The following is a 24,758-nucleotide window of genomic DNA, read 5'->3' as shown; positions in this document are numbered from 1 at the left end:
GCTCGAACCAGCATTTATTTTTGGCATGGACCGGAACCTAACCAAACCACGTCAGCTGAACAAGATGTCAATGATTTCTTTTCATAATATTTTTGATGCTATAAGAAGTAAATGATGTCATACACCAACCAACACTTTGCTCGAGAGAATAGACTTTGTTCCCGACTTATAATACTTTCGTTGAAGAGGAATAGTAGCTATCCTTTCACATATAGGTAATATCCATCTTAACGTAGATGTCAACGAAATATTGGCATTAATTCAACGACCGAGTATCTCACTCCTACCAATGATCTCGAACTATTTACTCATCTTTGTCAAGGTATTCATAAATCTCACTCAAACAAGTGCAATTGCTAACATATATGACATAATTTTTTGCTCCACTTTTATCTCATTTAGCCCAACAAGTGGTGCCACTAGCTAAATCTCAATCCTAGGCTCAATTGTCACTGGCATCAGTACCCATCAAGGTTTCTCAACCCGTCATGGCACCAACATCCAAGGAGCACTCAAGACCCATCAAACCACTGATCGAATAGACACTTCGATTCATAATCATGAAATTCAATAGATCACACGACTACTCACCTTGCTTGAATCTAAGGCTCAATCATTATATTCGATACAAGGCAAATGTTTGGAGGACATCTGACGAGAGTTTCAATAATAAAAAAAGAAGCATTAGTCGACCCCATCTTAGGTTGATCAACATTCACCCAGAAAATCCAAGAGAAACCAATTCTAGTGAACTTTCATCTATTGTCCTCGGAGGCATTTGATAACAATACTGACCTAAATAAGTATATTGTAACTTTGGATACCTAAATATCGTTGTATAACATTTCGGATGCCTCAATATGTTATACCTTCCTGATCACGTTAAAAGGCTTAGCACCAAAAGGTATACCCGCTTGAAGTCACTTTCCATCAATTCTTTTACCCAGCATGTAGATGAGTTCGAACTTCACTACCTCCAGAATATACACTTGCAACTTTTAATAGCAACACTCCTCGAACTCAAATAGGGGGAGAAAGAAATGCTTTTGCAGACTTCATCACTCAATTCATGAGCGAGATCCAAGGCGTAATAGATGTCTATCCGTCACTCATAATATAAACTTTCATGATGGAGCTAAAGCTCTCTCGCCTCTTCTTCTCGTTGATAGAGAGACCACCAATAGTTATACTATAGGTACTTCAAAGAGCCAACTCATGCATCATCATCGAGGCAATAGTCTTGGGCCAAGCATAAAGAGTCATACAAGAGGCCGAAGTAGCAGTAGCCACAATCAGCCCTGTCCTAAGGTTTCCACAACGAAGGACAAACAGATGACCCCTACGGTTTGAGCTGACTATCCTAAATATGACTATAACTAAAGTTTTTATATAGATAAAAGAGAAGGGGCTCTTAAAAGACCTTCACTCGATGAAAACCCCATTAGCGAAAAGAGATAGATCTAAATACTATCGATTCTACCCGTTACGGTCACGACATGAATAGTTGTCGCAACTTGAAAGTGTGGATTGAGGAGCTCATATATCATGGACACCTCAGGCGATTTGTCCAAAAGCACTAAGAACCCTCACCTTAACCACAAAGGCCAATGGAGAGATAGATTAATCTCATCATTAGGGGGCCTGCCCCAAGTGGGACAATTACTCGAGTCATAAGGCTTATATCCGAGCCATCATTAAAAAGCATCTAAGGATGAAAGATAACCTAGAGATAACCTTTAGAGGGAGAGAGATGGTGTACCTCGACTCGAATCATAATGATGCCTTGGTTTATGTGAGAATAATAAACACTTGACTAAAAAGAATCATGATTGACATATGTAACTTTATTGATATCCTCTACTTTAATGTTTTTTAAAAACTTAAGCTGTCAACTAACAATCTTACCCCTATGATTTCTTATTAATGGGGTTCTATCTCACCTCCTACGATTGTGAATCTGTATGTAGCATTTGGAGATAAGTATTTTTTCTATACAATACTGGCTAATGGTGGTGTATATCCCCTCAGCATACAATATGATTATAGGTCGACTCATATTGTGCTAATCATGGCTAACACGCAGTCTTTATTATTATTTTTTTTTATCACTTTATATTAGTTATTGCATAAATATATTATGATGTCCATTGATCTATGCAATAGAAATTGGATCGCGGTGAGATCACGATAATGAGACTGATTCACCTTTAAACACGGACTCTAAATAATCCTGGTCATAGGTTATTCAAGAGGGACATTGAAATAATCGGACATACTAGTATATTGTATACCCGCCTATTTGATGGTGGCGGTTTGTCTCATAGCTGCTTGTGTGAGGACCCTAAGGATATAATGCAAGTGCTCATTAGAGAATGAGTTCATTGATTAATCTGCTCACGGAATGCTGGGTGATTGATGATACCTTATTGTCAAACAATGATTTCGTAGTCCTAGTAGTGTATCTGGTCCTTAGACTTGAGATATCAAGGATGTCCTGTATGAGTACTATTTGAGACATTAAGGATGTTCTATATAAGTACTCCACTATTTGATACTGAATTTATAGGTTTGAAAGTTCTAGATCTAGTATAGTCGATCATTTGGAGTGGCAGCCAACCTTACGAGGGTTATTGAGTGTCGATAGAGGATTATACACTCTTAATATCATAAGAGGAATATCCTGTATGTTCTTGCTTAAACAAATCATTCACCAAGTTCATTTGGATTTAGAGAGAAAAAGTTATCCGGAAGAATCCAATTATAGTAAGACTTAATGAGAAATCGTATGGGCCTGACAACACAATGCATAATATGCGATCTTTGGGATATTAGATGAATGAAGGACTATAAATACATGATAATTGAGAACAGATAGGTCCAATGGATTATATTCTTCTATATCGTCTGGAGACTACGGTGTAGTGGCTTAGTACATCTACAATGGATGAGTAGAGTGAATTATTATAAAGATAATAATTCACAAAGCCAAAATGAGTTCTGATAGGTATAACTCATAGCCAGCTCGATATTAAGTCTAAAGGATCATACATATATGGTAGGCATTGCGATGAGTAAAGGTTCAAATATGATATATCCACCGAAGCTCATATCTTATTGAATATCCAATAAGCTCCTAAATTATTGGATCCCATGGATAAGATCCAATAAGAGCTAATAAAAGATTATTTGGTAAATACCTACTAGTCTAAGAGGCTTAGTAATTTGATAAAGATCTAATACCTAATAGGATAAGATCAATTAGGGTTAAGTTAACTAGGGGCCTCTATAAATAGGAGAGAATTAAAAGCCCCTAGGCTGGAGCTTCCTGGTTACCACCTCTTATTCTCCTCTCCCCTCCTACTCAAATAGAAGGCGTAAAGATTTGAGGAGTGTCGTTATAACCCTGCCGTGTGGATCACCGCTAGAGAGGAGGATGCTTAACCACATTAATCCTCTCCTATAGATGTGTATAAATTCAAGGATATACGATCTCCCTAAGTAAAATACTATCTCACACATGGATTTAAGTTTTATGGGTTTTTGCGTACTAATCTTCGCACGACGATAAACATATTTTTGAAACTTTTAGGAATTTTATTTTCTTTTCTTCCGCTACGCATGTGATGTTGCCAATAGATTTTCCTACATATTAAATAGACTGAGAGCAATGATGTCGACCTACTACACAGTGATAAAATTTCTAACAAAAGAGAGGTCAAAACTCATCGCCTCAAAATAATAGAAGGAGTGATGCAACTGAGAACATGACACATTATGAACTTAAAGATGTTCCCTTGAGGTCAGCCTAAAGTGACTATTCCATGAGCATCAATCTTTGGTCTATAATGTCTTTAGTACTAGTTATATATATATATATATATATATATATATATATATATATATATATATATATATATATATATATATATACATATATATATATATACATTCATGGTATATACGTTGCAAATTAAGGAAAGAAAGTTTTATTACTTAAAAAGACCATTAACTTGATTGAGCCTTTATATCTAAAATGATACCTCGGCCTACCGAGATAGAGACTAGCCAGGTGGACAAGCTCAATGATGCAGTAGGAAAAAGACATAATGACTAAGTTGGATAGGTAGACCTGACAACTCAATAAAGACTAACACCTCACAAGACAACTGACTAAGCATCAGGATGAGATGGCGAGACGAGATCATCATTAAAAGGCACTTCAGTAGCCATGGAAACATGTTGATCTTGGGGGCATTTAGTGAATGGATCTTCTTCAATCTCTACCTTGGGATACCTCACCTTAAAATGAGCTACAGTAGCGTAGTACCAATACTAGCACGAGGCGAATCCCTAATCTCTGCAGGCCCTTCCTGGAATCAACAGGAGACTTTGTTGTTGATGATCACCTCCTCCTAAAACCTTGGTATCATGGTTCTCTTAGCCTCTAGTGCCTCCTTCAAACCCTACATATGTTCAGGCATGCTCATGACTTGCTCATTAGTCGTGATAACTTATTCGATGAGCTCAGAGTTGTATGCCCTCATTAAACCCAACTATTGGGTAAGTAGAAGTAGCTAATTCTGCACATTTCAGTTATTGCTCTAGACCACCCTCAACTATTCAACGTAATTAGTGAGGCATTACTTGGCCTCTTCTAGTTGCCTCGCCTTCTTGGCTCCTCGAGCCACTATCTTAGTGACAAGCACCGTCTTCCCTCTTTCTCTTCAATCCCTCGACTTTCTCAAAGAGATTATCGATCGTGAGGGACTATTGATGAATAATGGAGTTGGCATCCTGTACAGGGTCAAGAAGGGTCGTGACATAATGGATATGTTATAAGTTAAAGACAATGGAGTATCTCATAAAACACAAAAGTGATTGATGTACGAAGACCACCTTATAAATCATAAAAGTGATTGATATTCGAAGGCCATCTCAAAATTCATAAAAGAAACTTGTAATGGTGGGAGGCACTAGGCAAAATATGTCCAAGGCATATAAATCAGAAAAACTTGACCCATGTAATAAGATTATCTCGAAAAGTATAAGAGAGACCCATGATAAGAGACATAAGATAAAATATGTCTAAGGCACAAGATAAAATATGTCTGAAATATATGAGTAAAAAAAAAATCAAACTCGTATAAGAAGAAACTCGTCACAATGGGAGGCATAAGATAGAATGCCTAAGAAACATAAGTCAGAAAAACCCGACCCCCTTAAGAAGAAGCCTACCATGATAAGAGATACAAGACATAATATGCTAGAGGCACATGAGTTAAAAAAATCTGACCCATGTAAGAAAAAATCAGCCACGGTAAAACGCACAAGACAAAATGTACCTGAGACACGTGAGTTGTGTGAGTGGGTAAAATTTGACCAACATAAAAAAAACCAACTATAGTGGGAGTCATAAGACCAAATGTGTCTAAAATGCATGAATCGAAAAAACTCGACCCACATAATAAGAAACCAACCACGATAAGAGTCATAAGATCAAATATAATCGAGGTATATAATTAAAAAAAATTTGATCAACATAACAAGAAATATGCTACTATGGGAGACACAAGGCGAGATGTATCAAAGGCATGTGATTCAGGATATAGGTTGAGTAAATCCGCCATGATAAGAGACAAAAGGACAAGAACGCTCGAAGTAGGGAGGTTGAGCTCCGACCCCTCCTTTACTTGAGCTGGGTAAACCATTGCCCAACGTAACCCATCAACTTAGAGGCTCTTGAAAAGAAAAAGAGATGCTGGCACCTTTGGTAGAGACAGCCTCCCTCCACTCGAGGTAGGTCCCTCGATGATAAGATAGGCAAGCCGATAAAGGTGGGCTTTGTAGCATCCATATTTAGACTCGTTGCCTAATGTGAGTTCCCTAAGGATAAGCAAGGGAGGAGCCCACCTCAGCTCATCTCATAGCTCACCTTATGATGAGCGAAAAAAGAAGGGCAAGTCAACGACGAGGAGCTTCGTAGCATCCATGTTGTAGACTTGTTGCATGATGTAGTTCCTTTAGTGATGAGTAAAAGATGAGCCTACCTTAACACCACTTGCAATCAACCTCAGCTCTTCTCACAACCCACCTCGAAGATGAGTAGAAGAAGAGGGATAGGTCGATGACAAAGGGTTTTGTAGCATCCCTTCTATGGATCCATGGCCCAATGTGGGTCCATTAGAGACGAATAAAGGAGGAGCCTACCTTCGTACTGCTTGTAACCTACTTTAGCTCCTTTCGTAGCCTACCTCGATGGCGAGTAGAAGAAGAAGGGTAGGTTAGCATTGGACAATCGCCAGCAATACTAGCACCCCTCACCTATGGTCCTCATCCAACTATGGAGGTTGAGAAATTGGATCCCCACCTTTGCCCAAGGTGTGGCAGTTGAGAACCCTGACTAGGTCAGAGAAAAATGGACCTTCTCCACCCAAGATGGTGCTAGTCATAGGTGCCCAGCAAGTCAATCACGTGAGTGATGGCATGTGTGACTTGATACAAAATCTTTTTGCTTATTATATTTTGGCATATATCACTTTATAACTATTGCATATATGCATATATATATTGTGATGTCCATAGATTTGTGCAATGAGAATTGGATCGTTATGAGATCACGAAAATGAGATCGATTCACCTTTAAACACATATCCTAAATAATCTCGGTCATAGGTTACTCGAGAGGGACATCGTGATAATCGGACAGACTGGTGTGTTGTATACTCGTCCATATGATGGATGCAGCGGGTCTCATAGCTGCTCGTGTAGGGACACTAGGGATATAGTACAAGTGCTCATTGGAGAATGAGTTCACTGATTGATCCGCTTACGGAATGCTGGATGGTTGATGATACCTTATTGTCAGACAGTGATTCCGTAGTCCTAGTGGTATATCTAGTCCTTAGACTTGAGACACCAATGATGTCCTGTATGAGTGCTCCACTCTTTGATACCAGACTTATAGGTTTGGTTGTCCCAGATCTAGTACAACTAGTCATTGGGAGTGGTAGTCGACCTTACGAGGGCTATTGAGTGTCGATAGAGGATCATCCGCTCTCGGCGTCATCATGAGAGGAATATCCCATGTGTTCTTGCTCAGACAAATCCTTGGCCATGGTTATTCGGGTTGAGAGAGAAAGATTTCTCTAGGAGAATCCGATTAGAGCGAGACTCGAGTAGAAACCGTATGGGTCTAACAACACCATGCTCGATATACGGTCTTTGGGATATTAGATGGATGAGGGATTATATGTACACGGTAATTGAGGACAGATAGGTCCAATGAATTTAATTCCCCTGTATCGTCTAGGGACTATGACGTAGTGGCCTAGTACGTCCGTAGTCAATGAGTTAGGTGAATTATTACAGAGATAATAATTCGCTGAGTTAGAAGGAGTTATAACAGGTATGACTCACAGCTAGCTCGATATTGAGCCTAGAGGGTCACACACATATGATAGGCATTGTGATGAGTAGAGGTTCGGATATGAGATATCCGACGGAGCCCTTGTCTTATTGGATATCCAATAAGCCCCTGAATTATTAGATCCCATGAATGAGATCCAATAAGAGCCCATGAGAGATTATTAGATAGAGATCTACTAATATAAAAGGCTTGGGTTATTGGATGCAGATCCAATACCTACTAGGCGAAGATCCATTAGGGTTTGACAGGGGACCTCTATAAATAGGAGGGATTCAGAGCCTCATAGGCTAGAGTCTTTGCTTGCCTCTCCTATTCTCCTTCCCTCTCCACCTCAGAGCAGGCCAGGAGTTTTGAGGAGCATCGTCGCAGCCCTGCTGTATGGATCACCGCTAGAGAGGAGGACGCCTGACCTCCTTCACCCTCTCCTAAGGATCTGTAAGGAAATAGGGATATACGATCTCCCTATGTAACACAATCTACTCTATACGCAGTTTTTCAGTTTCGCGGATTTTGCGCACCAATCTTCGCACGACGACGAACATCTCTTTGGGTATCGAGGATTTTGTTTTCTTATTCTTCCGCTGCACATGTGATGTCGCCCCCAAAGATTTTCCCAACATATGGGTCCCTCGGTGATAAGAGGAGCAAGTTAGTGATGGACCACCGTCAAGTAGAACTAGCCCCTCTTACTTGTAGCCCTCATTAAGTCAATGAGGTTAAGAAACCTGACCCCCTCTATCGCTTGAGGTGGGTCCCTTGATGATGGGAGGAGTAAGTCATGGATAGATCATCACTAGTAATGCTCGTACCCCTCACTTATGGTCATCACCAAGCTAGGGAGGTCAAGAAACCTGACCCTCCATTTTTATTATCGTCGAACTACGGAGGTCAAAAAATCGATCCTCATCATTACCGACCTCCACACCCAAAAAAGGGTTGGGTTCACGTTAGCAAGAATTGATTTGTTATCAAGGAGGGCATGTTGGTAAGGAGTGACCCCTTATCAAGAGACGAAGATCGTCAATTCAATACGCGGGTCAGGCACCCCCTAGTACTGTCAACAATTGCCTAATGCATGAAGTTGAAGAACAATCAAGGATGTGTAAGCTTAACATATCGAATGAACTAGGTGCTACACTTCAGATCTTTCTTATAAAAGCTCCCGAAGCATACCTTGGGAGGGACAAATGATAGGAAGAATATTGTAAGCTAGTCATTGCTAGTCATAGGTATACCACTGTTGGAAAATCTTGCTAGTCATAGCCTGATCTTAAGGTTGTTAAGATTTGGGACTGCCCTGCCCATGTTAAAAGACACAACCTTGATAAGATTTCCCAACAGTCATCACTCAACAGGTGACCTCCACATAGTGTTCAAGGTAAAAAAAAGAAAAACAAAAGACACTCTCCACTTATTTACTCATGTGGACAAGGGTCTAATATAGGTAATTATGAACTGTCACTCCCTTGTCACCCACATGGATAAAAGGCTGAGGGGTGATAGTCCATCGGTAATACGAGGAGTTGATCGATGATATGGGGGCTTTACAGCATCCATGCTGTGGACTTATTGTCTGACATGGGTCCCTCAGGAATGAGTAGAGGAGACTACCTCTACATCGCCTCCATCCCACCTCGGCTTCTCTCACAGCCTATCTTACGACAAGTAAAAGAAGAGGGGTAGGTCGACGATGGGGGGAACTTTGTAGCATCCTTGTTGTGGACCCACTACACGATTTGGTTCCCTCAACGATAAGTAGAGGAGGATCCTACTTCGACATTGCCTACAACTTGCATTAGCTCCTCTCATAGCTCACATCAACAAACATAAAAAGAGGGGTAGGTCAGCTACGGGGAATTTGTAGTATTCTTGCTATGGACTCGTTGCCTGGCTCCCTTAGGGTTGAGTACATAAGAAGTCTACTACCACATCACTTGCAACCTGCCTTAACTCCTCTCGAAGCTTGCCTTGACAACAAGCAGAAGAAGAAGAGTAGGTCAATAATGGACCATTGCCTTGCACCCCTCTCATATGGTCGAGAAACCCAACCATGTCCTTTGCCTAAGATGTGGAAGTTGAGAAACCTAACCAGGTTGGATGGAGATGGGCTACCTCTAGTCAAGGTGGGTCTCTTGGTGATGGATCACCACCAAAAACACTTGCACCCCTCGTTTGCGGTCCTTACCGAGTCAGAGAAGTTGAAAAACCTGACCCTCTTCTTTGCTCAATGTAAGTCCCTTGACGATAGAAAGGGTAAGTCAATGGATTGCTACCAACAGTTCTTGCGCCTCTCTCTTATAGTCCTCACTAAATCAAGGAGCTTGGAAAACTCAACCCCCTCCTACGCCCAAGGTATGAAAGTTGAGAAACCTAACTCTCCCTTGTCACTACCGTCGAGCCACAAAGTTAGAAAATCGATCTCTTCATTGTAGACCTTCATGCCCGAAGGAGAGTCGAATTCACATTGGGAATGATTGATCTAATATTGATGAGGGTCTGCCAACAAGGAGCGACTCATTACCTAGAGACAAAGGTTATTTATTTGAAGCACAGCTCGGGTGCCCCCCAATCCCATCAGTGTCTATCTAATGTGTAGAGTTGAAGAACAATTAATAAGGTGTAGCTTAATGTGTCGAATGAGCTATACATTGCACTTCGGATCTCTATTGTGATAACCCCCGAAACACGTTTTTGGGGGGAGGGGACACAAATGATAGGGAGAGCATCGTCAGCTAGACGTCACCTAACACATGGTCTCCACATTGCGTCCAGGATGGAAGGGGAAGACAAAAGTCACCCTTCGCTTATCTACCCATATGGATAATGAGTTGTTCCCACCTTGCCGCTCACGTGGATAAAAGATCATGGGAAGATTGTTGGAGGATATTAGAGGTTGTCTCTTCGTAGAATATTTCATGAATTATTCTGTCCTTTTATGAGTAGATTTAAAAACTAATCTTCAATATTAATTTTTGACCACTCGCGTCTACACTCACCTAATATCATGTTACTAATTTGGGCATCAGAGGGATCGGATCGGGAAACCTCTCCCAACCTTGGTCTTCATGCATATGATACCTCAGGAGCTAACGTTTCCATCTCGAAGACATCTCGGACAATCCTACGTACACGAGTCTGAATCGTCTCGGACGTCATATACTTCTTTCCATAAAATGATCAATTACTTGATTTATATTAAGTAGGTTTTTTAAAATATATTTAAGAATAAAAAATATTAGTATATTTTCACCTCGGTTCCCTCAACATAGTATCACCATTTCGACATCATAACTCCTTTAGACATTATATGTCATGGAGTCTCGATAAGTATCACTAACCGAGCACATTGGGCTATCATTGTGGTTTTAACACCAAAGCACCGATAAAACAATATCAATATGTCACTATAGCAATCCTATATTATGATTATGATGAGACGTCTCTTGGTACCGTATGATTTGTCAAGATCATGTCTCGTCTCACGTCGTGATCCATTTGATATATCAGCTACAATTACATCCATTTATGAGAACAAAAGGACACACCTCTTTCCCCTTCCTCCCGAGCATGCAAAATTCTTCTGATCCCTCCACATCAGATTCTTCCCTTCAATCCCATTAAGATGAAAAAAGCCTATTAGAGATGGCATAAGAGCCTCCCCTCTTACAGAAAAGGGACAACGAATCTTTATCTCTACTTTACTACAAGTTTATTTTCTCATTTATTCAGTCTCAACTCATTAAAGTTGCACCACAATATGATACTCCTTTATTTGTCTTCCAAAGTTGGCTCCGAAGCCCCAATCTCGTGGAAGTAAGACGACGATACATTTCAAACCAGGCAAGGATAATGCCCCTCTGGTATTCCTTCTTTCTTCGTCTTTCAAGGATCGAGAAAAGCATGGAGGGCATCCCTCGAATGGGTCTATGATTGGATCGACGAAACCAACCTAACTTATTCTGCTCATTATCATGTGGATGGACGATCTATAGCTGCAGTTGATTAGGTAGGCCCATGAACAGGGCAGAAACTTTGTATCCATATCTCCTCCCTCCCTTCCAGGAACTTTGTCTCCTCCCTTTGCCGTCATTGAAGCATCTCCTTGCGTTGAACTCATTTGCATTAGGTTTCTTCTTGCAGCAGCTTTCCCCATGCATCAAGCGTGTCTTCTGATACCAGTTCCTTGTTTACGTTCTCTTGCATGTATTGGTAACACGCCATAGAAGTGGTCGGTCTACGTTGTGCGCATTCCCCGTAATCTCTGTGAGAAGCTACCGTCGCGAAGTAATAATTCCCGCACCGAATACTGGCATTTAAATCCCTCGGCCTCTTCATGATCCATCAGCCACCGCAAGCCACCAAGCGTTCTTCTACGCTGGCATCGAGACATGCTTCCGAGGACGGTCCTCATGTCGTCCTTCTTCTTCCTCCTCGCCTTCGTCACGTGCACGTCGGTACCGATGACGCCGACAAGCCCTGACGAGAACACGACGGAGTTCATCCGCGCCCGGTGCGGCGGCACCCGGTACCCGGACCTCTGCTACACGTCGCTCTCCGGCTACGCGGCCGCCGTCCAGCACAGCCCCCTGAAGCTCGCCCGCGTGGCCACCAACGTCACCCTCGCCCGCCTCCGTGCCCTATGCTCCCACGTCTCCGCCCTGCGTCGCGCCAGTGGCGCCGGACACGTGGCAGCGGCGCTGAGGGACTGCGCGGAGGAGCTGGGAGACGCGGCCGACCACGTGGGCAGGACCGCCACGGAGCTGCGGGAGCTGGAGTCCGTGGAGGAGCCGGAGGTGGCGTGGCGGGTGTCCAGCGCGCAGACGTGGATGAGCGCCGCCCTGACCTACGAAGGCACCTGCTCCGACGGCTTCCGGAACGTGGGCAGCGGCGGCACGAGTTCGGTCGAGGCCGACGTATGCCGCCGGGTTGGAAAGGTGAAGAAGTACACCAGCAACGCCCTCGCTCTCGTCAACGGCCTTGTCGACGGCCGATGATCTCCCGCCGTCCGTCGATCACTGTCACCGAAACTATCGTGTTCCAGTGTTACGTACTCTATGTATGTCATACTATTTCTAATTCTGTACGGAGTCTAATGCAATGTATTATTACGTTGAGCAATCAACATAATTAAATGCAACCTTTATATTGGTAAGTAGTGATGTACCGTCGAACCGGTGATGGAATTCCGAATCTCGATGCAGAATACACGCCGTGAACAGCATGCGCCCCTAGGAAAACCCGCTACCTTATACGGCCTTTCAATACCCAAGAAAGTACCGGCATTTGGGAAAGTGGGATCCACTTGTGATGCCACGTCCTTCACCAATCAAGATTCTGGGTCACATCGTAACCTAGAAACCGGTGTAAGAATTATGTCTTAAGCAGAACAATGTTTCTGGCACACGTATTCTCTCACTCGCCCTATTCTTTGATTGATTTCTGAACCAGAGCGACTATTTACCTTCTTGCATACCTGTTTTTCGAGAGGTGGCGAAGAGTCCTTGTGGACCCCAAAGAGGGACCACTTTCGATCCAATTGCAACTGGGGTAACCACGGGACGGGTAGGATTGGTCGAGATTTTTATTTTCTTTTGGTCTATTTATCCTCGTCGTTTCGCACGCACAACCTTCTCGCTCTCTTCTGTTCTTTACGCGGACGCTCACTTTACCTTTCGCATCGCTTCTTTTGGTTCGCTTTGTTTTCTGTCACCTGCTCTCCCAGTCCGGTGGTGGCGAATTGAGGAGGAGGAAGAGGAGGAGGAGAAGAGTCGAAGTCGTGTGGATTGCTTTCTGCTTCCCATCCCAAAGCGGCCGTGCGCCGCGGTTTTCTTGGCGAGGAAGGAGGTTCGAATCCCTGAACCCGCGGCGAGCGGTTACCCGCTAACACTTCGTTTCCACTTCCCGCAAAACCCCCTTTCTTGCCCCGTTCCCCTCATCGCGCACGCGAAATAGCTTGAGTTTTGAGGCCGCCCTCCCCGCTCGACGATGGACTCCGAGGAATCACGGGTTGTTGGTACGATCTCTGTCGCCGCCGTTGCTTTCTTATTTGTCCTCACCTTTATTGGCAAGTTCTGCTTGTTTTGCTTGATTTCTTGGGTTCTTGGGGTTGGATTTTGTGGAATTGTATGTTTCGACATGGTTGGTAATATTGGGTTGGGGTTTTCTGAATTTTCAAGGGGGGTTTGATGCTTAACTCGAGATACTCGCGGACTTCTTGCTGATTGCTAGTTAAAAGATCATTTTGATGAGCTAACGGATGTTTGAGTTCAAGTTTTAGACATGGTTGGTTAGATGGCTCTACCTATAGGGGCGCTGAAAGTAGAATTCGCTAATCAAGAACCAATGAAATGAATGTAAGAGCCTTGTTCATGTGAAATTTTGAAAGAAGAAATTCAAAAGGCTAGCTTTCATATTAAAGTTGTGAGAAGAAGATGTTCTATTGTGTCTGGCATGAAAAGAATGAATGAAGTGGGTATGTACAAGAGACTCTGTTAATAAAAAAGGTGAAAAGAGGAGCTTTTAAAGAGTTCTGCCTGAGAAATTTTCCATCATTGATATCAACATATCTCTTTCGTTTCTGCCTAATCCAAATATTGGACTTGTGCGCATGAGCTAAGAAGGTAAGCTGACTTTGTGGTTCGGTAGTTAACCAGGATTGAAGCCAAGTATGTAATTGTTGGTGCTAGCTTTGTGTTACCATGATAGAACAAGGATTGAAGTAAGAGGAACATGTTACTGTCGAAGAAGTAAGACGAATATGTTGTTGTCAAGGCAATTTTGTAATGGTGCTTTTACTTTTGATTATCTATTTCCTATATCTACATTAGGCTACTAGAATGCCACTGGATTTGTTGCCGGTAGTTGCATAACAGTTGCTTGTGCAATATGTTTTCTCCTCATTGCTACTATAGATAATGGAGAATCTTTTCTTCCATTTGTAATAAGCATATTGGAGAGAAAAGAAGATAATCTTGTTTTTTTCTTTTCCTATGTTAAATATAGAGGAGAGTGAAAGAGGAAAGGAATACCATCTTCACTTGTTAGTTTGGTAAATGAGTTTTAAGGGAAGTTTCAATGTGTAGTATAGAAATTTGCTGTTGTTGTTTGGTCTTTGAAAATATCTTTCTTATCATGTAAGGGCAACTAAGTAAATCATATTTGTATGCTCTCTCTCTCTCTCTCTCTCTCTCTCTCTCTCTCTCTCTCTGATTTTCTTCAAAATTTTCCAATTTTGGAGAGAATCAAATGGCCTTCAGTGATAATTGGATTCACTCCACTTCTCTATGCTACTCTCCTACTAATTGCAACTGAACAGGATAATCCACTTCTCTTCTCTCCACTTCTCTCCATCCAAATAGACCCCCAGAGTAAGGTGTGGAATTTGAAAATAGTTTTTGAGCATTTGTGACTAAATGGCCAAAATTATTAGACTAAAAAGATTAATCGTGAAGATAAAAAGGTGCAAAAGAATACCCATCTCAGAAAATATTATATTTATCATTAATTATGTCTTGGGACAAATACTAGTATGCCATTATGATATGCATCAATTTCGGACATTCCCAGAAGTTAGAGATCAAATACTAGTGCATGTCTAGTTTCTGTGCTATAAATTTCCACAAGGATATATCTCATTAACTTAGAATTAGGTCCAATGAATACCTTCAAGGCTTTTTATGTCCTCTCCTTTCATGTGTAAAGTCAGACATATCTTTTACGTTTTCTATTAGGTTGGATGAATTATATTATAATAAGTTGATGTAAATAGGAAACGCCGTTGGTTGATTAAGTACAAAATGCTTATAAGTAGTGACATCATTGTGAGCATGATCATCATGTTTGCCATTTTACATTGGTGAAAGATTGATGAAAGCCAAACTGTTGGGAGTTTAAATTTCAAATTGGAGCTAGACTTTTGTACTTGTTTCTCTGCAGTTCCAAGGAACTTCAGATTGCTGGAAGAGCTTGAAAGGGGAGAGAAGGGCATCGGTGATGGTACTGTCAGCTATGGAATGGATGATGCTGATGATATTTATATGTGTTCTTGGACTGGAACCATTATAGGTCCTCAGAATGTATGTTCTGATGTCACTGTTTATATATAATCCTGCCACATGCTTGCTATTACTGTACTAAATAGTGGAAAGATTTTGGCTTATTCTATTTCAGACTGTTCATGAAGGGCGGATATATCAGTTGAAACTGTTCTGTGACAAAGACTATCCTGACAAACCCCCTGCTGTCCGGTTTCAGACACGGATAAACATGACATGCGTCAACCAGGAAACCGGAATGGTATTTACTAGCTGTTAATTAATTATTTGTATTACTGAAAGATAACATGATGTTGATCCTATTAGTATTATTGTCCAAATATATTCAGGTTGAACCTGGCCTATTTCCGATGCTTACAAACTGGCAGAGAGAATACACCATGGAGGACATTCTACTGACCTTAAAGAAAGAGATGTCAGCTCCCCAGAACCGGAAGCTCCACCAGCCTCCAGAAGGTATACTGCTTGTCAAAATATTGCACCCAACTTACATATTGTATTATCTTCTTGTGGTTTTATAAGATTTACATGCTGGTGGACATTTTAGGAAGCGACGATCAGAGGATGGAACAGAAAGATCTAGCTCAAAGGTGTGCTATCCTTTGAGCCTTTGTGAGAGGGCGAAAAATCATCTAAGATGATGTTAATTGGCATATGAAGCATGTGAGGGGGACTGTTTGCTTCTTGTGGGAGTTTGGGTGAGGAGGTTGCCGAGTAAATAAACTATATTGTAAGTATTAGTTATGCTTTTGTGCATAACAATGCCTTGCAATTATGTAACCAATAAAAGCTTTTATTTCCTGGTCGTGGACTATGCAATATTACTTGTGTCGAACGATCCTAAAAGCTCATTTGGTACTTTACTGTTGCCTTAGATAATGTAAGCTTATTGGAGGATGAACATGTAATGAAATTGTTTTGTCCATTTGTTTATATATATTTTAAAGAGTTATATGCCCGCTATTCAAGCAACTTATGCACTTATAAACATGTTTGGTCGATATCAAGGTCATGATATCTTCTTCGCTACTTACCCTTTGATAAAAATAAAAATTATGATTTCATGTGGATGATTGAGCTGTGTTGACGTTTATGATCATGTGTTTTCCTTAACCTTGTTATTTGGCAAAATCGAATATATGTTTTCATTTTCGTATATATATTTAACATATATCTCTAAGGTTATAATTGTTATTAGTTGTCCATATTTTATGTATTTTAAACTTAAAATAATTAATATTAATCATTTATAGAAGCGTTGGGATGATAACGAGATTAATAAAGAATTATAACATCGGGAGGAATCCAAACGGTATACTTAAATATATGAGGCAAATAGAATTAGAACGTGTTTGTTCTTTTCCCGGCTATGCCGCCTCCTGTGGTGCTCTTCTCCTCCCGGACACCCATCCTTCTCATCCCAGACTCCGATCCGCCGGCGGTGGAACTGGACTTCCCCTGCGTCCTAGTGCTTCTTCGTTCGAGATCGAGCGGCCTCGATCGGGGCTAAGGCGGCGGATCGATACGCGACGCCGAACGAGAGTGCCCAAAGGAACCTCGCGGGCTTAAAGGTAACCTCGACCTCCCAAGCTTCGAGGAATCGTTCTTTGTTCTGTTGCGTCTTCTTATTGTCCAAGAACCGTATTTCGATCCCGCTCTTTTGATGCATTGGTTGCGAGGGGTGTGGGAGTTTCTCCACATGATTGGATTTTAGCAGCCAGATAGAGCATAAATGCAAGAATCGATTCAATATCATAGCCAATAGTTGGGATTCAGTGACCAGTAAGGCAGGAGGAATATCATGCGATGGGGATGAAACTACATGTGAATCTGCAATATACAGCATACGTACGATGGGGGAGATCCCCCAATTTGCTGATACCTACAAACGTAAATTTGGTGACGAAATGCATATGCGATGAGATTTTCTTGCTTCCTGCCTCTTTTGATCTGTTCTCGATTGAACCTTGAAATAGACTTAGGGCAATACCTTATGATCTCAAAACTCACGAGCGATGCTTTCTGGATAAAGTGAATTCTTGAGAATTCTTTGCTTTTCTTGTTTCACTAATGAGACCACACATGCTAGCATGCTGCTGTTCTCTAAGAATTTTCTTTTAGAATTGCTGCTCATTAGCCTCAGTAATATGCTGAAATCAAGTTCATATATATATAGGTCGGATAGGCTTGATTATTAATCCTATCTAGCTAGTTATTAGCTACTTTAGTATTCTAATATTTATACTTTAAAAGGTTATATTAATATTTTTATAGTTACAAAAATAAAATATTTAAGTCCATTTATACTAACATCGTCAGTTTACTAACGAAAACATGAAAATAAAAGAAAAAAAATTATTTTAACGTTTCAGTTGATGTTGACGGACGACATCGATAGTGACAGACAATGGTACCATTGAAGGCTGTCAGTGACTGTTGTAGATAAGGAGAGTGATGGCGAGAGGTAAAGGTCGCTCTACATTTATGTCGGTGTCAACATAGTTGCTGGGTGACCCTCACCTCTTGTTGTCCACAACAATCACCCATGACCCTCTAATAGTACTGTCATTTATCACCACCGACATCATCCATCACCATTGACATTATCCATTATCACAAATTTAAAATTATTTTTTTATTTTTTATTTTCATCGATAAAATCGACGATGTTATAATTAATAGACATAGATATTTCAGCTCAAAGTAACTAACTATAACAGATAATTTATAATTAGCCCATTTGTCATCCCTTTTAATCTTTTTTTATCTATTACTTACATTCTAGAACTCACCCACCAGGTCAGAGAACATTTTCTACGGTGGATTAACACAACAGCCCAAACAAGCCATCAATGGGCAACAAAATGATGGTATTCTTATTGTTTTACCTGCCCCAACACCCATGGCGAAGTTTCAACTCACCTTCCTCGTCATTGCTTGGTCCATCACCCGATGGCTCTCATCAAAATCCTCTCTTTGCCCAATTTTCTCTTGATGACTTCTTGCTACGTTGATCTTATGTGGTTTCGGTGCTCCCCAGGACAATTGAGATCCTAGAGCAAATTGCACCAACATGAGAGGAGCTTGCCAAGAAAAAGAAGAAGCTCAAACAACTTCTTTTGTGGGTGGTGAAATGGTGTAGTTTGTCTATGATTGACAAGGGAAACTGTGCGCTGCATTGCCTTGTCTCGTCTGCTGCAATATGATTCATGAGAGTGAAATTTCCTGATTCTGACACGCATAGGAGATATTGTCAACCTCTATGAAATTTGAGGGATCAAAGAGGCCAAATTAGCTAATATCATGAGGTCTCGTTGCAAATACATTGCACTTCATGACTGGTTCTATGTCCCTTTCTAAGTTGACTGCACAACTTTAGATGAGTCACCACACTAATTAAATTAGTGAAGCCTGTAAGATCTGGTATTATATTTCGCAGGGACAACAAGAATAGCGGCATGTTCTTGTGTTTTCTCTGACATACCAACCTTTCAGTAACTTGGAATTGGCCACTGCCGTTCAGCAGCTGTAGTCCAAACGACAAAGATGATCGAGGTCCTTTACAGAGTGTTAGATTTAGATGGCAGGCTTTTCTTTTGTCTCCTGGACCATGCTAACTTTTTATTTGAGACTTTTTGAGCTTGGTCACAGTTATCAGCTTTTAAAAGCTTGGTCTGTGGCAGAGATGGTTGAACTCACATATCGAGCTTCTCAGTTATTCCCTTTCTCGTATCTTCGATGCAAGTTTATGCAGGAGTTTTTACTACGTTGGAAAAAAAGAGTTTAACAGGTAACAAAAATACATAATGTTATCTGTTCCATGACTTTACATTGGATTCCGGATGCAGGCTTGACTTCTCAGCTTTATTAAGAACCATGATGTACCAATTTATGTCTCTTCTGGGATTGAAGTGGTTGTTCTTGCATCGACTGAACTCTCTGCAATGTTTTCGTCGGTACCTGAACTAGGTCGGGACCCTCACCTTTGGACCAGAGCTCTGGGTCGAGTTGTCCCTAGCATCTAATGATAGAGATCTATTTCAATGTCTGCAGTCTTATCTTTACAAACAGAGAAATTGTTTTCATCTATTCTTTTAGTTAAAAATAATCTTTAAATCACATGTAGTTTCATAAGGAAAAAAAATATCTCAAATATGAAGTTTCTTGAGACCATGAAGATTAGTGTAATCCAGATAGTACGGTAGGATACATGAGCATTAATGAAGAAGCCATGGTTTAACTTGTCCGCTTGTTCAAATAGATGACATTCTAAGGTTGATAGATTTGTGGATTCTCTAATAGTCTTCTTCTATATATTTATTTACTTGTGTTACAAAATCACTTGGTGACCTATTTCCATGCTGCTGCTTGGTGTTGCTCGATCTGGCAAAAATGGATTCAGCATCATCTATTATTGTGTGCATTGGGTCTTCCAGTGGTCGCATGTATGTGCCTGTTACTGTAGGAACCTGTCTGTGTTCTCATCCAGCTAGTCCACATCCATTTCAATCATTAAACCTTGTGAAATAAACTCATTTTTTGTGGTTCATGTTCCAAGTTTTTTTTTTTTTTTTTTTCTGTGGCAGGTGAGCTAGGAATTATTTGGGTCAGAGTCATCCAGCTTTAGGCCAGTGAGATGTAAGTCAATACAACATCAACTTTGTTCGTATATAAATATACTTCTTGTTCATGTGGATCTCTCATGTTACCTACTGGCAACATCATAGTTGCGAACCAGCATACCTAATTCTAATTCATACCTTATTCTTTTTCTTATCCATGTGCATTGTGCAATGAATCAGCTCATTAGCATCAAGTCGTGACTCATGACAACTACTTCCATCAACAAACCATACAATCTTTGATATGACCGTGCATTTACTCAGTGTAATACATGGGGCATGCATAGAGAGCTTTCAATCATGCATGACACACATGATTTCAGCTTTGCGTCTAAAACATGACTCCATGCGCATCAAGAAAATCCACCAACAACTGCAGTCTACAGCGACGTATTACTTGCTGCCGAAACCCAGTGGCTGTCAGGGAATAAAAATAGCAAGTGTTTTAGTAGCAATTGCAAAAATCTAACATGTACCAAAAGGAAATATCCCAATCTACTAAGTATGAGGAGGCCAAGACTTGCATCACCGAAAGTGTAGAGATCAGATTCTTAACTTGGGTTGTCCTCTTCTTTCAAAAAGTATACCTGTTCATGATCGACGTCAGAGGAGGGGAAAAGGAAGTCGACGACGGAGTGACGGTCTTTATACAAGGCTGCATGGAAGAAAGTTGTACGTGCGTATCTTTATATCGACGACGGAAATCGAGAAAGGAAGAAGGCAAAGCGGCGGGTGGAGTCCAAGCATCGGTGGCCGTCTCAGTTTTGATTTCCCTGACAGCTGTCCACATGGAGTCGGTGGGGGCCCGCAGCCCAACAGCGCACGCGTCACGGTTGGCTGCCTATCGCGGCCAGTCGTTCCCGCGTCCAAATTGTCTCCCACCGTCTTTGCCTCGGCTCCATCCGACGGTCAGAGGTTTCTAGCTCGATCCGACGGGCAGTGTCGATCGAGGCCAAACGAGTCCGGACGCCGTGGAAGGGCGCTCTTGTCCGGTTCTGATTGACCCCAGTATTACCAGTGCGCTGACTGGAACGTCAGGCGGGACCCACAAGGGTGGGCTGACTCGACGTCGTTCGTTAAACCGAGACGCGGCCGCGCCGGGCAAGCCGAGGGCGGTGTTTTCCTCGCGGTTTGCGAACCCGCCGTTTCGCTGCCGTTAGCGTGAAGACAAAGGCGCGCGAAGTGACAGCGCCACCCCTCCATGTCAGCGAAGCTGGAGGACACCGACATCCGTTAAGGGCGACGGTAAGCATCAGGTGGGACCAGCTTAGGGGCCCACTCGGACCAGGTAAGCATCGCCAACCCAAGATCGAAAGATCTTTAACTCTGCTGCCTCTTTTTTTATAACAGCTACATTAAAAATTAAAACAACCTGTGAAATCACTGAAGTTTCATTTTCTTTGCACGTAGTTTCCGGTCATATTATAGTCGGTCATGAAAGACGTGTTGAACTACTAATCTAAAAGCCTTCCGCTATGATCTCCATATCCCTCCCTCTCTTTCTTCACACCCAAGTATGACTAAAGTTAAGAATTCAATGAAACGAAAAGAAAAGTAGAGCTTTATACCCCCACTCCACGCTGCTCCTCCGCGTTCCCCTCTCCCCCTCTCCCCCTTCTCCCTCGCTTTTCCTGTTCTCTTTCTTCACTAAAAGAAACAAAGAGAGAGAGAGGCTGCCTGCGCATAAAGAGAGAGAGAGAGAGAGAGGGTGTGTGACCACCATGTGTTCGCTTTAGGTTCTTGTGCATTGTAACGGTGTGGGTCGTTACGGTGAGTACGGTCGCCGCCCCCTCCCCACCATGGCTCCTCCCCCGGTCTGGCTCCGCCTCCTCGCCAGCGCCATCCTGCTGCTGGCTTGCCTCCCCGGCGGGGCCCCGGATCTGGCGGCTGACGCCGCGGCTCTACTCGCCTTCCGCGAAGCCGTCGGCCGGTCGGCGCTGCCGACGTGGAACTCCTCCGCCCCTGGCGCGCTGTGTTCCTGGCAGGGTGTCGCTTGCGAGTCCGGCCGCGTCGACGAGCTCCGCCTACCTGGCGCCGGCCTCATCGGGCAGATCCCCGCCGCCCTCGGCAACCTTACCGCCCTCCACACCCTCAGCCTTCGGTTCAACGCGCTCTCCGGACCTCTCCCTCCGGAGCTCGCCGGCCTCACCGAGCTCCGGAACCTTTACCTCCAGGGCAACGACTTCTCCGGCGAGATCCCGCCCTTCGTCTCCTCCCTCAAGAACCTCGTCCGCCTCAACCTAGCCGGTAACAAGTTCACCGGCGGGATCCCGTTGGCGCTCAACAACCTCTCCCGCCTCGGTACGCTCTACCTCGAAAACAACCGGCTAACCGGCGAGATCCCGGCCCTCGACTTTCCCAACCTGGTCCAGTTCAACGTGTCTTACAACCAGCTCAACGGATCGATTCCCGCCAAGCTCCGCTCCCAGCCGGCTACCGCGTTTCTGGCCACGGGCCTCTGTGGCGGCCCCCTCGGGCGGTGCCCCGGCGAGATCTCGCCGTCTCCGACGGCAGAGGGGCCGGCCGCGGGCAATGCCGACGGCGCGGGGGAGAACGACCACAGCAAAAAGAAGAAGCTCTCCGGCGGCGCGATCGCAGGGATCGCGATCGGCGCCGCGGCCTTGTTGCTGATCGTGCTCGTCGTGCTGATCCTTCTCTGCCGGGGAAAGAAAGCGCGGTCGTCGGAGGCAGCAACCGCGGGCGGAAAGCAGATGGAGATGGGAGCTGCAGCAGAGCCGAGGGACAAGAGTCTAGGCGAGGGTGGAGCGAACGGGAACGGCGTTGCGGCGGCGGGTCCAGCGGTGGATGCTGCGTCGGCTGCCGCCGGGGGCAAGAAGCTGGTGTTCTTCGGCGAGGGAGGGACGAGGCCGTTCGACCTGGAGGACCTGCTGCGGGCGTCGGCGGAGGTGCTGGGGAAGGGCACGTTCGGGACCGCGTACAAGGCGGTGCTGGAGACGGGGATGACGGTGGCGGTGAAGCGGCTCAAGGACGTGAACCTGCAAGAGACGGAGTTCAGGGAGAAGATGGAGGCCATCGGGGCGATAGACCACCCCAACCTGGTGCCCCTGATGGCCTACTACTTCAGCAAGGACGAGAAGCTCCTCGTCTACGAGTACATGCCGATGGGGAGCCTCTCTGCCCTCCTCCACGGTATGCCCACCCTTCCTCCCTCCTCCCTCCATCAACAATCCGTCTTCTTCTTCTTCTTCTTCTTCTGCTTCAGCTTAAACGTAGGCCATCCAATGCGCAGGCAACAGAGGATCCGGTCGAACACCTTTCAACTGGGAAACAAGAACGGGCATTGCCCTTGCAGCGGCACGCGGCATCGAGTACATCCACTCCACAGGTCCTTCAGCCGCGCATGGCAACATCAAGTCCTCCAACATCCTCCTCACCAAGTCATACCAAGCCCGGGTGTCCGACCACGGCCTCGCCCTCCTTGTGGGTTCAGCCTCTGCCACCGCCCGCGTCGCCGGGTACCGGGCTCCAGAGGTCACCGACACCCGAAAGGTCTCCCAGAAGGCCGACGTGTACAGCTTCGGCGTCCTCCTCCTCGAGCTGCTCACCGGCAAAGCCCCCTCGCAGGCCCTCAACGACGACGGCTTCGACCTCCCGAGATGGGTGCAGTCGGTGGTGAAAGAGGAATGGACCGCAGAGGTGTTCGACCCGGAGCTTCTGAGGTACCAGAACGTGGAGGAGGACATGGTGCAGCTCCTTCAGCTTGCCACGGACTGTGCGGCACAGTATCCCGACAAGCGGCCTTCCATGCCCGACGTGGTGGCTCGCATCGAAGCCATCTCGAAGTCGAGGAGCCTCGCGTCGTCCTACCAAGACCAACCGAGCATCGAAGACGGCGACGGCATGTCTCCCAGGCCATAATTATCAAGCTACTTGAGAAACAATTTATGCACTCCGAGCATTATTTTGCGTTCATTTCTTGTGATTAAGCTATTTGTTACATGCTGTTTGTTACTTTGTTGCTGTTCAAACTTGTAGAAGGAGGGTTCGGACAGTGTGTGTCGGATAGATTACTTGTGTCGAAGTCACTCATAGCTTTTCTTATCATATCTGTTCTTCTGTCTCTGTCGCCTCTTGCTGGACTTGTAATGGCTGCTGGTGGATTGCTCATGTAAGTGGTCTTTTTCTTGCTTGGAAGTTTCTTATGGTGATGTAGGTTATGCCTGTGACTGGCTAAACACAGAAAGAGACTGTGTGTGTGTGTGTGTGTGTGTGTGTGTGTGTGTGAGAGAGAGAGAGAGAGAGAGAGAGAGAGAGAGAGAGATTTAATTGAATCTGGTGTACCGGCATGAATTAAGGAGTGTGACTTGGAGGCCTTAACAGTGTGGATTATATGATTGATAATTGAAGGTTGGTGACACTGTCGCAAGCTCTTTAATCAGCTATGTCTTCTTCCCGTGAGCACAATAATTTAGCTGTAGCTGTCGATGGAGTTGAGAACGAACTATTTCATCCAACTTGATTTGCATACCAATTTATTATTTTATATATAATTATTAGAGAATATACGAATCCGATTTAAGGAGATTAAATATACGTAGATATTAGTCACTGCCATATCATTTAATGTTAGAAACAACACCTACCTACAAGTCGAATCCTAACCCAACCTTGAGGAACAATTTAGGCATTAAGAGA

General features: G+C 43.6%; 3 protein-coding genes and 1 long non-coding RNA gene across 4 annotated transcripts; all 4 read left to right on the top strand.

The window, feature by feature from the left end:
- Nucleotides 1-11,225: 11,225 nt before the first annotated feature.
- LOC135595074 (21 kDa protein-like) lies at nucleotides 11,226-12,505 on the top strand. The gene has a single exon (XM_065085583.1). The coding sequence runs from the start codon at nucleotides 11,815-11,817 to the stop codon at nucleotides 12,418-12,420; it is 606 nt and encodes a 201-aa protein (XP_064941655.1). The 5' UTR covers nucleotides 11,226-11,814; the 3' UTR covers nucleotides 12,421-12,505.
- Nucleotides 12,506-13,069: 564 nt separating this feature from the next.
- Nucleotides 13,070-16,432, top strand: LOC135596213 (ubiquitin-conjugating enzyme E2 variant 1D-like). The gene is made up of 5 exons (XM_065088211.1): nucleotides 13,070-13,439; nucleotides 15,362-15,501; nucleotides 15,596-15,721; nucleotides 15,810-15,936; nucleotides 16,028-16,432. The coding sequence occupies exons 1-5, from the start codon at nucleotides 13,412-13,414 to the stop codon at nucleotides 16,084-16,086; spliced, it is 480 nt and encodes a 159-aa protein (XP_064944283.1). The 5' UTR covers nucleotides 13,070-13,411; the 3' UTR covers nucleotides 16,087-16,432.
- A 392-nt stretch (nucleotides 16,433-16,824) lies between these two features.
- On the top strand, nucleotides 16,825-21,128 carry LOC135596212 (uncharacterized). The gene is made up of 3 exons (XR_010480862.1): nucleotides 16,825-17,051; nucleotides 20,067-20,118; nucleotides 20,283-21,128. It is a non-coding gene; the product is annotated as an uncharacterized LOC135596212 (long non-coding RNA).
- A 454-nt stretch (nucleotides 21,129-21,582) lies between these two features.
- Nucleotides 21,583-24,185, top strand: LOC103969250 (probable inactive receptor kinase RLK902). The gene is made up of 2 exons (XM_009382739.2): nucleotides 21,583-23,252; nucleotides 23,353-24,185. Exons 1-2 carry the CDS (start codon nucleotides 21,902-21,904, stop codon nucleotides 23,979-23,981), a joined length of 1,980 nt encoding a protein of 659 aa, XP_009381014.2. The 5' UTR covers nucleotides 21,583-21,901; the 3' UTR covers nucleotides 23,982-24,185.
- Nucleotides 24,186-24,758: the final 573 nt, after the last annotated feature.

Source organism: Musa acuminata, chromosome BXJ1-10, assembly GCF_036884655.1.
Source record: "Musa acuminata AAA Group cultivar baxijiao chromosome BXJ1-10, Cavendish_Baxijiao_AAA, whole genome shotgun sequence".
Classification (NCBI taxonomy): domain Eukaryota; kingdom Viridiplantae; phylum Streptophyta; class Magnoliopsida; order Zingiberales; family Musaceae; genus Musa; species Musa acuminata.
The sequence above is the reverse complement of the archived record's forward strand: the minus strand, read 5'-3'. Positions and strand labels throughout refer to the sequence as shown.

Coding starts and splice junctions, on each gene's coding strand:
- LOC135595074 (XM_065085583.1), top strand. CDS start 11,815: ATGCTTCCGAGGACGGTCCTCATGTCGTCCTTCTTCTTCCTCCTCGCC.
- LOC135596213 (XM_065088211.1), top strand. CDS start 13,412: ATGGACTCCGAGGAATCACGGGTTGTTG. Junction 15,722..15,809: donor TCAACCAGGAAACCGGAATG/GTATTTACTAGC, acceptor AAATATATTCAG/GTTGAACCTGGCCTATTTCC. Junction 15,937..16,027: donor GCTCCACCAGCCTCCAGAAG/GTATACTGCTTG, acceptor TGGACATTTTAG/GAAGCGACGATCAGAGGATG.
- LOC103969250 (XM_009382739.2), top strand. CDS start 21,902: ATGGCTCCTCCCCCGGTCTGGCTCCGCCTCCTCGCCAGCGCCATCCTG. Junction 23,253..23,352: donor CCTCTCTGCCCTCCTCCACG/GTATGCCCACCC, acceptor TCCAATGCGCAG/GCAACAGAGGATCCGGTCGA.